Raw genomic sequence first — 13,091 nt, forward strand, 5'->3', positions numbered from 1 at the left:
GTCTCTGTTTGTGGATCCTAGCCAGGGTTCACTAGGGGTCAGAGCATGGTGTGACGAGCTACATAGTTAATACAGAGAGGGGGGCTGGATTCTGGCCTAATCTGTCTCTGGCCTAATCTGGCCCAATAAAATCAATGGGTCTGGGGCAGGACACACACAGGGGGCTTGCATGTAGGCCAGCAGGGGTGGGACAGTGGGGGCGATGGGGGGTGTAGGCGACAGGGGGGAGATCATTGGTTGTGGCCCAGCATGGGAGTTCCAGCTCCAGAGGGAGGATGGGCTGCCGGTCGCTCGGCCCTGAGCCCTGATGGGTCACGCTGGTTCCGCCTGGGGCCAGGGCCATGGACCATGGACCACGGTCACAGCCATTGGACCAGAGGGAGGGTCACATCACATGACCTCCACTGCCTCGGGAGAGGATAGTCATCAGGATAATGTGTTAATCATGAGTGACAGCCTTAAAGGGAGTCTATTAGGGCCTATTATTACTGTGGCTGTCCACTTGGATTTACTGTGTGGTGTTAGGTAGCTAGAGAGAGATGTCTTAGTGTAGCTGTGTAACAGTGGTGGCCTAGGCGACAAATATGGAGTCCATCGACAGATACATAAACACACACTGGCCCATAAATGAAAAGGCAATCATTTTAGTGGCCTGGTGGAGCGAGGAAGTGCCAGCGTTCTAACTACACATCTCATTAAGGCTGGAAATATGGAAGCCTTCTCTCATAAACTCGGAGGTGAGAGAATGTATCTCGTAAACACAGGGACAGTAACAGTAACACAGAGATTACACAACCGTTATTTGTGACTGCATACGGACACTTGTTAGCCTTCCTTCACACACTGTGACATATACACATTCAATGCAGGGGTTCTCTGTATTGACCCATGTTAGTGCATGCTGTAGTACTATGCTAACAGTGGCATATCGTGACATAAACCACAGTATTACCAGTCTTATCCATATGTATTGGAGCATCTCTCTGTGCTATCATGCCATTCACTGTTGTACCAGGCTAATTTTAAATTGAGCTTCCTCTGCCCTGTGCTCTGGGCTACTAATTGTGCTGTTCTGGCTGCTAAGCTAGCTAACAGACTAAGTAGGGTTACTGTGTGTTCAAACTAATAGGGACTCCTCTACCCTGTGTTAGTCTATGGGCTACTATGCTGTTTGTGTAAATGCTAAGGCTAAGATAAGCTAACACAGACAGCAGTGATTATGTAGGCTACTGTTGTGTCAATGCTAAGCTAACAGAGCGAGTAGTGATTCTGGGCAGTTGGTGCTAAGCTAACCCAGAGCAGCTAGCTATGGCACAGTGCTGTCAGGCAGGCAGGCAGACGGGTAGGCCTGGTCTATGGGGACATCAGCAGTGGAGTGGAGGGTAATTACAGTAATTGAAATGTGGTCTTTAATTGTCTGAGCAGGCCTGTCATGTGAAGGGACTTCAATGTGCCGGGCGGCCCAGATTATTTTCCACTGTGCTCCAGTGACCAGTCTGTGTGTGGATGAGTGTGTGAGGGGTGTGTGTGGATAGGGATTTTGCTGTGTGATATGTTATGTTAATATGACAGCGATATTCAGTGGGGGACTGTAATGTCAGAGAGCATGCAGTCCACTGTAGGCCTATGTCATACAGTACTTGGATTTTCCGTGTAAGACAAAAAAAAAAAAAGAACTTAGGTCTGTGTGCATATAGAGAGTGTACGTGTATAGGGGTAGTGTGAGAGTGTGCATACGCATGCTTGTGTGCAACTCTGAGTGCATATGATAACTTTGTGTGCATATGTGTGTCACAGGCGGCTGGTGGCACGTTAATTGGGGAGGACGGGAGGATAGTAATGGCTGGAACGGCATGAATGGAATGGTATCGAACACAGCAAACACATAGTTTCCATGTGTGTGATACCATTCCATTTCAGCCATTATTATGAGCTATGCTCCCCTCACCAGCCTCCTACAGGAGGCTTCTTGGTTGAGACTGAGTATTGAGGAGGAGGAGGAGGAGGAGGAGGAGGGGGCTCAGCAGGGCGGGGCTGGATTAATAAGTGTTTGTAGTTTTAAATCAATGTGCCTGGAAGCTGAGGCACCTGATTAGCATGACCCTGTCCTGCACATCAGCACATTCAGGGCTGGGGGAGGCTGATTAAGAGCCAATGCTAATTTCCTCTCACAACACTGTCAATGAGAGAGGGAGAGAGAGGAGAGAAGAGAGAGAAGGTTCAAAGAGATGCCTTTGTCAAGAGAACTCTTTGCATATTTATTGGTGTACGTACGTGTGTGCGTGTTCTGTGTGTATACAACATAATATGCTATTTATATACTGAAGCCGTAAACTGGTAATGTACTGGTAAATGGACATGATGGTAAGTGTGAATATGTGTTATGTGGCGTTAATGCAATAGAGTGATCCCTGGCTGTGAGTCACTGTGAGTCACTCTGAGCTGTGTTGGGTAGTTTTGGTACAGTATTATGAGTCACTCTGAGCTGTGTTGGGTAGTGTTGGTACAGTATTATGAGTCACTCTGAGCTGTGTTGGGTAGTGTTGGTACAGTATTATGAGTCACTCTGAGCTGTGTTGGGTAGTTTTGGTACAGTATTATGAGTCACTCTGAGCTGTGTTGGGTAGTGTTGGTACAGTATTATGAGTCACTCTGAGCTGTGTTGGGTAGTGTTGGTACAGTATTATGAGTCACTCTGAGCTGTGTTGGGTAGTGTTGGTACAGTATTATGAGTCACTCTGAGCTGTGTTGGGTAGTGTTGGTACAGTATTATGAGTCACTCTGAGCTGTGTTGGGTAGTGTTGGTAAGGGACAGTGGGGTAAGTTGAGCCACCCTTGTTTCTAGAACACCATACACAAAATTGATAATTTGACCAAATATTTAGGAAAAGGACATCATTTCATGGAGTCTGTGAAGGAAGAAACCACATGGAAAAAGTGGTAAGCAAGTTAGGTCCAAAAAACGGATTTTCACCAAGTCAAATTAATTTATTGTGTTAGAGGTTTGTAGCTGTGTGGGCTAATATAGTCAAATGTTTGCCATGGGGTAAATTGAGCCAATGGTCATGGGGTAAGTTGAGACAATTGTTGAGCCAATGGCAAGTTGAGCAAATTCAAGTGTTTTCTTTCCAGGTGTGATGCAAGGCATTATCACTGGGATATGAGGTAACAAAGGCTTAAAACAGGTTTAAAATGATTAAAAGACAAAAAAGAGATTGTGTTTAATTGTGTTTGGGAAATAATGCCAGACATGGTTTTAAAAGGGTAGTGGTAATATTTCATTCAGTGCAGCCATTTGTAGGCGGCTTAACTTTCCCCTGTCCTAGGCTCAAATTGTGCCAATAGACCACTTTTTTTGGACAAGCTATGTTTTCAAAACTGTAATGTTTCCATGACTTCAAATTATTTCCAGAGATACACATCATCCTGAAATATATGTAGATATCTTTGTTAGAAAGAATACTATATTTCCCTTGATGGAGTTATGCTGAATGTACAAAATTAGCAAAATAGGCGCACTGGAACAAATACAGGCACACGGGGAAAATATACCCCGGCAATACAAAGTACAGGTAGCTCCACCGAGCTACACTCATCTCACATGAAACAATCCCTAACCAGAAACCGTGGATAGATGGCAGCATTCGCGCAAATCTGAAAGCGCGAACCACCGCATTCAACCATGGCAAGGTGACTGGGAATATGGTAGAATACAAACAGTGTAGCTACTCACTCCGCAAGGCAATTAAACTGGAAAAACATCAGTATAGAGACAAAGTGGAGTCGCAATTCAACGGCACAGACACGAGACGTATGTGGCAGGGTCTACAGACAATCACGGACTACAAAAGGAAAACCAGCCACGTCGCCGACACCGACGTCTCGCTTCCAGACAAGCTAAACACCTTCTTCGCCCGCTTTGAGGATAACACAGTGCCACTGACAAGGCCCACTACCAAGGACTGTGGCCTCTCCTTCTCCATGGCCGACGAGATTAAGACATTTAAGCATGTTAACCCCCGCAAGGCTGCCGGCCAGACGGCATCCCTAGCGGCGTCCTCAGAGCATGCGCAGACCAGCTGGCTGGTGTGTTTACAGACATATTCAATCTCTCCCTTTCCCAGTCTGCTGTTCCCACATGCTTCAAGATGGCCACCATTGTTCCTGTACCCAAGAAAGCAAAGGTAACTGAACTAAATGACTATCGCCCTGTAGCACTCACCTCTGTCATCATGAAGTGCTTTGAGAGACTAGTCAAGGATCATATCACCTCTACCTTACCTGTCACCCTAGACCCACTCCAATTTGCATACCGCCCCAATAGATCCACAGACGATGCAATCGCCATCACACTGCACACTGCCCTATCCCATCTGGACAAGAGGAATACCTATGTAAGAATGCTGTTCATTGACTATAGCTCAGCATTCAACACCATAGTACCCTCCAAGCTCATCATTAAGCTCGAGGCCCTGGGTCTGAACCCCGCCCTGTGCAACTGGGTCCTGGACTTCCTGACGGGCCGCCCCCAGGTGGTGAAGGTAGGAAACAACATCTCCACTTCGCTGATCCTCAACACTGGGGCCCCACAAGGGTGCATGCTCAGCCCCCTCCTGTACTCCCTGTTCACCCATGACTGCGTGGCCAAGCACGCCTCCTACTCAATCATCAAGTTTGCAGACGACACAACAGTCGTGGGCTTGATTACCAACAATGACGAGACCGCCTACAGGGAGGAGTTGAGGGCTCTGGGAGTGTGGTGCCAGGAAAATAACTTCTCACTCAACATTAACAAAACAAAGGAGATGATCGTGGACTTCAGGAAACAGCAGAGGGTGCACCCCCCTATCCACATCGACGGGACCGCAGTGGAGAAGGTGGAAAGCTTCAAGTTCCTTGGCGTACACATCACCGACAAACTGAAATGGTCCACTCACGCAGACAGTGTGGTGAAGAAGGCGCAACAGAGCATCTTCAACCTCAGGAGGCTGAAGAAATTTGGCTTAGCACCTAAAACCCTCACAAACTTTTACAGATGCACAATTGAGAGCATCCTGTCGGGCTGTATCACCGCCTGGTACGGCAACTGCACCGCCCACAACCGCAGGGCTCTCCAGAGGGTGGTGCGGTCTGCCGAACGCATTACCGGGGGCAATCTACCTGCCCTCCAAGACACATACAGCACCCGATGTCACAGGAAGGTCAAAAAGATCATCAAGGACATCAACCACCCGAGCCACTGCCTGTTCACCCCGCTATCATCCAGAAGGCGAGGTCAGTACAGGTGCATCAAAGCTGGGACAGAGAGAATGAAAAACAGCTTCTATCTCAAGGCCATCAGACTGTTAAATAGCCATCACTAGCACATTAGAGGCTGCTGCTGCCTATTGAAATCACTGGCCACTTGAAATGGAACACTAGTCACTTTAATAATGTTTACATATCTTGCACTACTCATCTCAAATGTATATACTGCATTCTATTCTATAATATTCTACTGTATCTTAGTCCATGCCGCTCTGTCATTGCTTGTCCATATATGTATATATTCTTGGGTATATGTTGTGAAATTGTTAGATATTGCTTGTTAGATATTACTGCACTGTCGGAGCTAGAAGCACAAGCATTTCCCTACACCCGCTATAACATCTGCTAAACACATGTATGTGACAAATAACATTTGATTTGATTTGATTTGAATCACCCACAAGGACAAGGGGGCAGAGGGAACATATAAACACATACTAATGAGGGGAATATGAACCAGGTGTGTGTAATTGACAAGACAAGACCAATGGAATGATGAGATATGGAGCGGCAGTGGCTAGAAGGCCGGTGACGATGAACGCCGAAGCCTGCCCGAACAAGGAGGGGAGGCAGCTTCGGAGGAAGTCGTGACCGGTGCAACCAATTACATTCAGAAGTCACATAATTTGTTAAATAAAGTCCACCTGTGTGCAATCTAAGTGTCACATGATCTCAGTATATATACACCTGTTCTGAAAGGCCCCAAAGTCTGCAACACCACTAAGCAAGGGGCACCACCAAGCAAGCGGCACCATGAAGACCATCATGCAGTGGGGATGTTTTCCATCGGCAGGGACTGGGAAACTGGTCAGAATTGAAGGAATGATGGATGGCGCTAAATACTGGGAAATTATTGAGGGAAACCTGTTTCAGTCTTCCAGAGATTTGAAACTGGGACGGAGGTTCACCTTCCAGCAGGACAATGATCCTAAGCATACTGCTAAGCAACACTCAAGTGGTTTAAGGGGAAACATTTAAATGTCTTGGAATGGCCTAGTCAAAGCCCAGACCTCAATCCAATTGAGAATCTGTGGTATGACTTAAAGATTGCTGTACACCAGCGGAACCCATCCAACTTGAAGGAGCTGGAGCAGTTTTGCCTTGAAGAATGGGCAAAAATCCCAGTGGCTAGATGTGCCAAGTTTATAGAGACATACCCCAAGAGACTTGCAGCTATAATTGCTGCAAAAGGTGGCTCTACAAAGTATTGACTTTGGCGGGTGAATAGTTATGCACGCTCAAGTTTTCTGTTTATTTGTCTTATTTCTTGTTTGTTTCACCAAAAAGAAAATGCATCTTCAAAGTAGTAGGCATGTTGTGTAAATCAAATGATACAAACCCCCAAAAAATCAATTTTAATTCCAGGTTGTAAGGCAACAAAATAGGAAAAATGCTAAGGTGGGTGAATACTTTCACAAGCCACTGTACATATGTGTACAATAGTCTGTGTGAAGTTGTGTGTAAGAACGGGGTCAGTCAGTGTTCAGGAGTGCCACTGTCGCTGCCCAGGTGCCAGCTCTGTATCTCTGCGGGCAGCCTGGCACGCACACTGGCACTCACAGACCGGCGGAAAAGCAGGGCTGGGCAGCTCTAACAAGCCACTATCAGTCATCACTACTCCTTTCCCATCATAATAGGAGCAATGACAGGCAGGGACAGGGACACATCCATCCCAGGCAGGACTTCTTTCTGTCTATCCAATGAGGCAGGATGGAGGGTATGTGGTAGTGGAGCTAATAAAGGACAGGATAGGGCTGCTGTGTGTCACTACTTTAATAACCACCCTGACTGGTAACGGTTTGGGCTTGTTTCTTAGACACTGAAAGTGCAAAGTGGGCGAGCGAGAACACAGGGAGGGAACAAGGTGAGGATGCAGAGATGCTGCTCCCCAAATAGGTCCCAGGCGACCCACACAGACAGAAGGGGGGCCTGGCAAGGCTCTTTGTGATGGTGACCTCGACCCAAATCAAAACGGTGACCTGGCTGCTAATCACAGAGCTCCAGAGCGCATCCTCGATTAGCGCTCTGCCTTTCATGTGGCGAGTCGCCAAGAGGGACTTCGGAAACACAAGACGCGGCCGAGGTCGCCGCTGTTTCTGGCTATTAGCAGAGAGGTCAAAGCTTTCATTTGGATAGGGTCATTGTTTTCCAGCTTTAGTGGGAGATTGACAGCTTTTAGAGATGCAGGAGAGTCCCCACAGCCACCTCCCAGCAGCCCAAAGTCAGAATAATGTCTTGCTCAGATAATGGGATATTACTGTACCTGCTGCAGTAGGATAACTAATCACAGTCGGCGTACGGTGTGTTGTTGGTTCATAGATGAATGTTGGGCTGTTATAGTGAGTGCACTGTATGAGGGTTGGTTGGTGTGTTGTTGGTTCATTGATTAATGTTGGGCTGTTACAGTGAGTGTACTGTATGAGGGTTGTTTCATTACATCTGGAAAGTTTAGTGAAAGCTTATCAGAAGTTATGCTCTGAGTCGAGCTGTTCAAACACCACTGCAGTTTCTCAATCCGAAAGCCATCTACTCTCACTCACACAAATCTTACTACTGTCCACTAAAGCCCACTGTTAGCCACACATCACACTGGCATGACTGTGGAGAGGAACCTTCACTTACTGTGATAATCAATCCTATACTCAGCTGGAGAACACTGTCTGTCTGTCCAGCGTCCCGCAGTCTGTCTGCCATCTTAAAACACACCCGTCCAGGCAGGAGCCAAACCCCTGACAGACCCTTAAAAGAACCAAAGAAGATGTGAAACTTCCTATATTTGGCAACGCTGAGGTATTTTTCCCTGGGAGGAGGTAGCTCAGAGCAGGAAGAGCAGCACACACTGCCTTGGGGCATAGTTATCTCTCCGTCTCCCTCCGAGAATTTCCATCTCCAGCCCTCACTCATGCCCTCACTGGAACGAAGGAACAGGAGCCCTCCTAAAAACGCCTGTACGAATTTCATACATCCACTAAGCGAACACTTCACTGACATATTCAACATTATAGTAAAATAGAGTGAGTTCTGGTGTAAGAAATCTGCAGGGACCCCAGCCTTTCTTCGTTTCGTAGGTAGAGCGTGCTTAGCCAAACCCAGGGGCACTTGGCGCAGCAAACTGCAGCCTGAACTGAGGGAAGGCACACAGCATGCTGGGAGGATACTGTGAAGGTCAGTGCACTTTGGAGTGTGCTGCTGGCTGATACCATTCTTGCAGCAATGTAAACTACTATAGTAAGAACTCTTGCCCTTGAAAAGATCCCCATCAAAAGTCTATACTGTAGTTGTTTTCTAGATTTCCCCCTATGGTCTTAATCTAGGGAGTTCTGCCTGGGAGGCCAACTGCTTCTCAGTCCAATAAGTGATTCTTAAATCTTTGACTCAAAGCAAACTCCCAGCCTTGTGTAGGTCTATGTCACGATCGTCAGATACAGAGGACCAAGGCGCAGCGTGGAAGGCGAACATACCTTTATTTATTAGCATAATCACAAACCTACACTGGAACAAGATCCCACATAAAACAATGCCAAACGGCTACCTAAGTATGGCTCCCAATCAGAGACAACGAGCTACAGCCGTCTCCGATTGGGAGCCACCCTGGCCAACATAGAAATACAAAACTAGAACAAACAAAGAAAACTCACACCCTGGCTCAACATACAAGCGTCCCCAGAGCCAGGGCGTGACAGTCTACAATCTTGTCCCTGACATCCTTGGAGAGCTCTTTGGTCTTCGCCATGGTGGATAGTTTGGAATCTGATTGATTGATTGCTTCTGTGGACAGGTGTCTTTTATACAGGTAACAAGCTGAGATTAGGAGCACACCCTTTAAGAGTGTGCTCCTAATCTCAGCTCGTTACCTGTATAAAAGACACCTGGGAGCCAGAAATCTTTCTGAGGGGGTCAAATACTTATTTCCCTCATTAAAATGCATTTCAATTTATAACATTTTTGACATGCGTTTTTCTGGATTTTTTTGTTGTTATTCTGTCTCTCACTGTTCAAATAAACCTACCATTAAAATTATAGACTGATCATTTCTTTGTCAGTGGGCAAACGTACAAAATCAGCAGGGGATCAAATACTTTTTTCCCTCACTGTAGCTATGCATTTAATAAAGAATTACATTGTTTTTTTTAACAAGGCCCAAATGATAGCTGAACATATCAAAGAGCTAAATTATTCAACTCAGCCGAATGTGCAGGTTTTTTTACTCAACGTGGCAAACTTACCCAGCAACCACCCAGCCGGCTCTTCTCTCTCTCTCTGAGGTTTTCTTCACATTGGTGTCACCTTGAGAGCTGCAGTATTAAAAACTCTCTCTGTCAACAATCAATACAATTTGTCTGGCGCTTTATCCCTATTTTGTCTGTGCAAATGAAGCTGAGGGATGAGAAAGAGCCCCTCTGCCCTCTCCCAGGTAATTTAGTGTGACTGGCCAGATTGGAGGGATGGAGGGAGGAGGGGGAGGTGTGAGAAGGGGGACAAAAGAGCAGGGTCAACTCCCAGGACAACTTAATATTTAATCACCACGCCACATGTAACTCTACACCCCACTATTCCCTCTGCTCCCAGGACAGGAAGAGGAGGAGGATGAAGGGATGGAGAGAGATAAAGAAGGGGAGAGAGAGAGAGAGAGAGAGAGAGAGAGAGAGAGAGAGAGAGAGAGAGAGAGAGAGAGAGAGAGAGAGAGAGAGAGATGAAGATGAAGAAAGAGTACTCTACCTCACAAATCCTCCCTTGCTCAGGCGGAGAGACAGTTAAGAGAGAGATTGAAGAGAAGAATGAGACAAAGGAGAAGGTATGTGATGCTGGGGGATGAGTGAGAGAGGGAGGGCAGACAGTCAGAAGAAGACAGATGAGAGAGACGGAGGACAGAGGATGAGGAAATTAAAACAGCGTTAATCATGTTGAGTGCGGTCCTATCTACATGCCTCTGTATGGGAAGTACAGGCCTGGGATATGCAGGGCTCAGAGTTAGTCATATAGACACATCATGAACATGTTTGAGGGCTATGGATGGATATCACAGATCCGAGATACAGCACTACAAATAATAATGGCATAAAACACAAAACACACTTCCTACTAGTAATACATAACTCCACAACCACATACAGTATCAATGCAGTCTTGATGAACATCCATCCTCAGTACACTACAGGGCCTCCTCAGTTACTCCTGTCTCCAGTCTTACTGTAGTTACTGTTGTGGGCCCAGTGGAGGGTGAGTGAGTGATGGTGACCCAGCCAGCCATGGCCCCCACTTGGCCCAGTCCTCCTCTCTCTGCAGCTGTCGGCCTGCTGCTGCTGCCTTCTCCCTGGGTGCCTGTGGGCTCACCGTGGCTATCCTCTCCCCTATCGTGCATGGAGGGGATTGGAGGCTGTGTGATGTGGCGTGTTAGGGCATGGGGGAAGGATGAGTGGGGAAGGATGAGTGGGGAAGGGAGGGAGGCGGGCAGCAGGTAGGCAGGGAAGGCAGATGGGCCGCCAGGAGCCCCGGGTCCCCGCGGAGGTGCAGGCGGCAGAGTTCAGCGCGCAGCCACCCAGCCCCGGCGACGGCGTCAGCATTTTGAGGAGAAGCTGGGGAAATTGCTGAGGCGGCAGCCGCGCTGAGAGACGAGGTGAAGTGGTGAAAATGTAACCAGCCTGATGAAAGTTTAAGTGTGCATGTTAAACAGGAGAGAGAGGGAATAGGAGGAGAGGGAGGACGGGAGAGTGAGAGAGGAGGGAGGCATAAGGACAAAGGGAAGAGGGAAGGAAGGATGGGCAAGGGTGACCTGAGGAGGTTGAAGTATTTCCTCTATGCTCTATAGACCTCAGCACGACATTCAGTCTCACCTGTGGGTTCCATCGTCAACACATTAATGCTCATCAGTACCTCAACCCTTCAGTTCTGGCTCTGTCATCAGTACCTCAACCCTTCAGTTCTAGCTCTGTCATCAGTACCTCAACCCTTCAGTTCTAGCGCTGTCATCAGCCAAGGACGTGAGCTTGGTTTGAAGAGCAACGCCCCTCATCACCCCACATCCCTCTACAGCCTACATGCCAGGCTAGGCCCCTGGAGCTCTGATGGAGTTAATGTCATTTGCACTACATGACACGGCGTAATGCAACGCCCCAATCTGGGGAGCTGTGTGTGCTAACTGAGTGTTGTGTCGTGTGTAGTCAGATGGCATTATTACATAAAGTCGGGTAACAGAGGCTCACTGAGGGGATACACTCACTGGCTGGTGTTGATGGAGACTTTCAGTGTTGATTATGATGTGGCTCAGATAGGGAGCTGGTGTTGGGATGGAGTCTAATGTGCTTTCTCTCCTTTCTCTCCCTCTCCTCTCATTTTTCACTGTTCCCCTCTTTTTCACTCTCATTCTTCCTCTCCTATCATGCTATATTTATGATTTTATTTATCCTATCTATCTCTCTCTCCTTCTCTATCCCTATATACCCCCCCCCCCCTCTTTTATTTGTCTCTTCTCCTGTCCTCTCTGTTCTCAGGTGCGGTGCGAGCTTCCAGCATCTTCCCCATCCTCAGTGTCATCCTGCTCTTCATGGGAGGGCTGTGTATAGCTGCCAGCGAGTTCTACAAGTCACGCCACAACATCATCCTCAGTGCAGGCATCTTCTTTGTGTCTGCAGGTGAGTCTAGAGAGGAAGAGAGACGGGAAGAGAGAGAGGAGGGGGTGGGTATCTAGGACAGGTAGAGGAAGAGAGGAAGGAAGACTGGGGAAAAAGAAAGAGAGAAACAGTTGCTATGGTGGAGAGGGATAGTAATGGTTACATTAGGGAGATGAGCTTCAAATGAGTTGGTTCCATTGATAGAAAGTATACACAAATGCAAATGTTTTCAGTCACTACTTTTTAGTCACTAACATGCAATGTTATTATGGTACACTTACATAGAACAGTTGTACATATGGATGTAAGTCCTGCAAAGAAGAGACTGTTGACTAATCCAGCCAAGGTGCAGTGCACTAGCAGTCTCTCTCTGCTGCTGGTCATCCCCGGTACTGCAGCTCCTCAGTCAGCTCCTCAGCCTCCACTCAGTAGCAGCCACAAGTCACGCACTCCATTCTTCCCTCTTTATCCACGTATTTCCTCCTGATCTGGTTGCTGGGCTAGGAGCTACCCATTGGGATTCAACTCTAAAAATATGGTGTCCCTGACATACTTTCCCAATGATCCATCATCCCAGCTCTACTGTGTCACACACTTCTCTTTCTCTCCGTGACTAAACGTTACAGTCAAAGTAGATATATATACACTGTGTACAAAACATTAGGCCTCAACATCAGAACAGCCTCAATTTGACGGGGCATGGACTCTACAAGGTGTCGAAAGTGTTCCACAGGAATGCTGGCCCAGTGCGTCCTACAGGTCTGTCAACTACCATACCCCGTTCAAAGGCACTTCAATCTTTTGTCTTGCCCATTCACCTTCTGAATGGCACACATACACAATCCATGTCTCAATTGTCTCAAGGCTTAAAAATCCTTCTTTAACATGTCTCCCCCCTTCATCTACACTGATTGAAGTGGATTTAACAAGTGATGTCAATAAGTGATCATAGCTTTCACCTGGATACACTTGGTCAGTCTATGTCATGGAAAGAGCACTCAGTGTATATGAGTATATGATTATGATCCCTATCATAGGTTGTGAGCCCTATGTGAATCATAGGTATAATCATGTTATGTGCTGTCCCAACTGATCTGACTCAGGATCTCAATCTATATTCTTAAACACTGTAAGGGCAGAGGCTCTGGCTTGGGTCATATTTCTGGGTCATAT

At 47.1% G+C, this 13,091-nt stretch overlaps 1 protein-coding gene across 1 annotated transcript in view; it reads left to right on the forward strand.

Moving 5' to 3' along the window:
* Window positions 1-13,091, forward strand: part of cacng2a (calcium channel, voltage-dependent, gamma subunit 2a) — a gene marked incomplete at both ends in the record, with an annotated part of 70,767 nt that overhangs the window by 56,865 nt on the left and 811 nt on the right. Inside the window, one exon of the mRNA XM_084146210.1 lies at window positions 11,799-11,939. Coding sequence (XP_084002336.1) covers window positions 11,799-11,939 — 141 coding nt within the window. The remainder of the gene's footprint in view (window positions 1-11,798; window positions 11,940-13,091) is intronic.

The sequence above is a fragment of the Coregonus lavaretus genome (assembly GCF_964263955.1).
Source record: "Coregonus lavaretus genome assembly, chromosome: 28".
Classification (NCBI taxonomy): Eukaryota; Metazoa; Chordata; class Actinopteri; order Salmoniformes; family Salmonidae; genus Coregonus; species Coregonus lavaretus.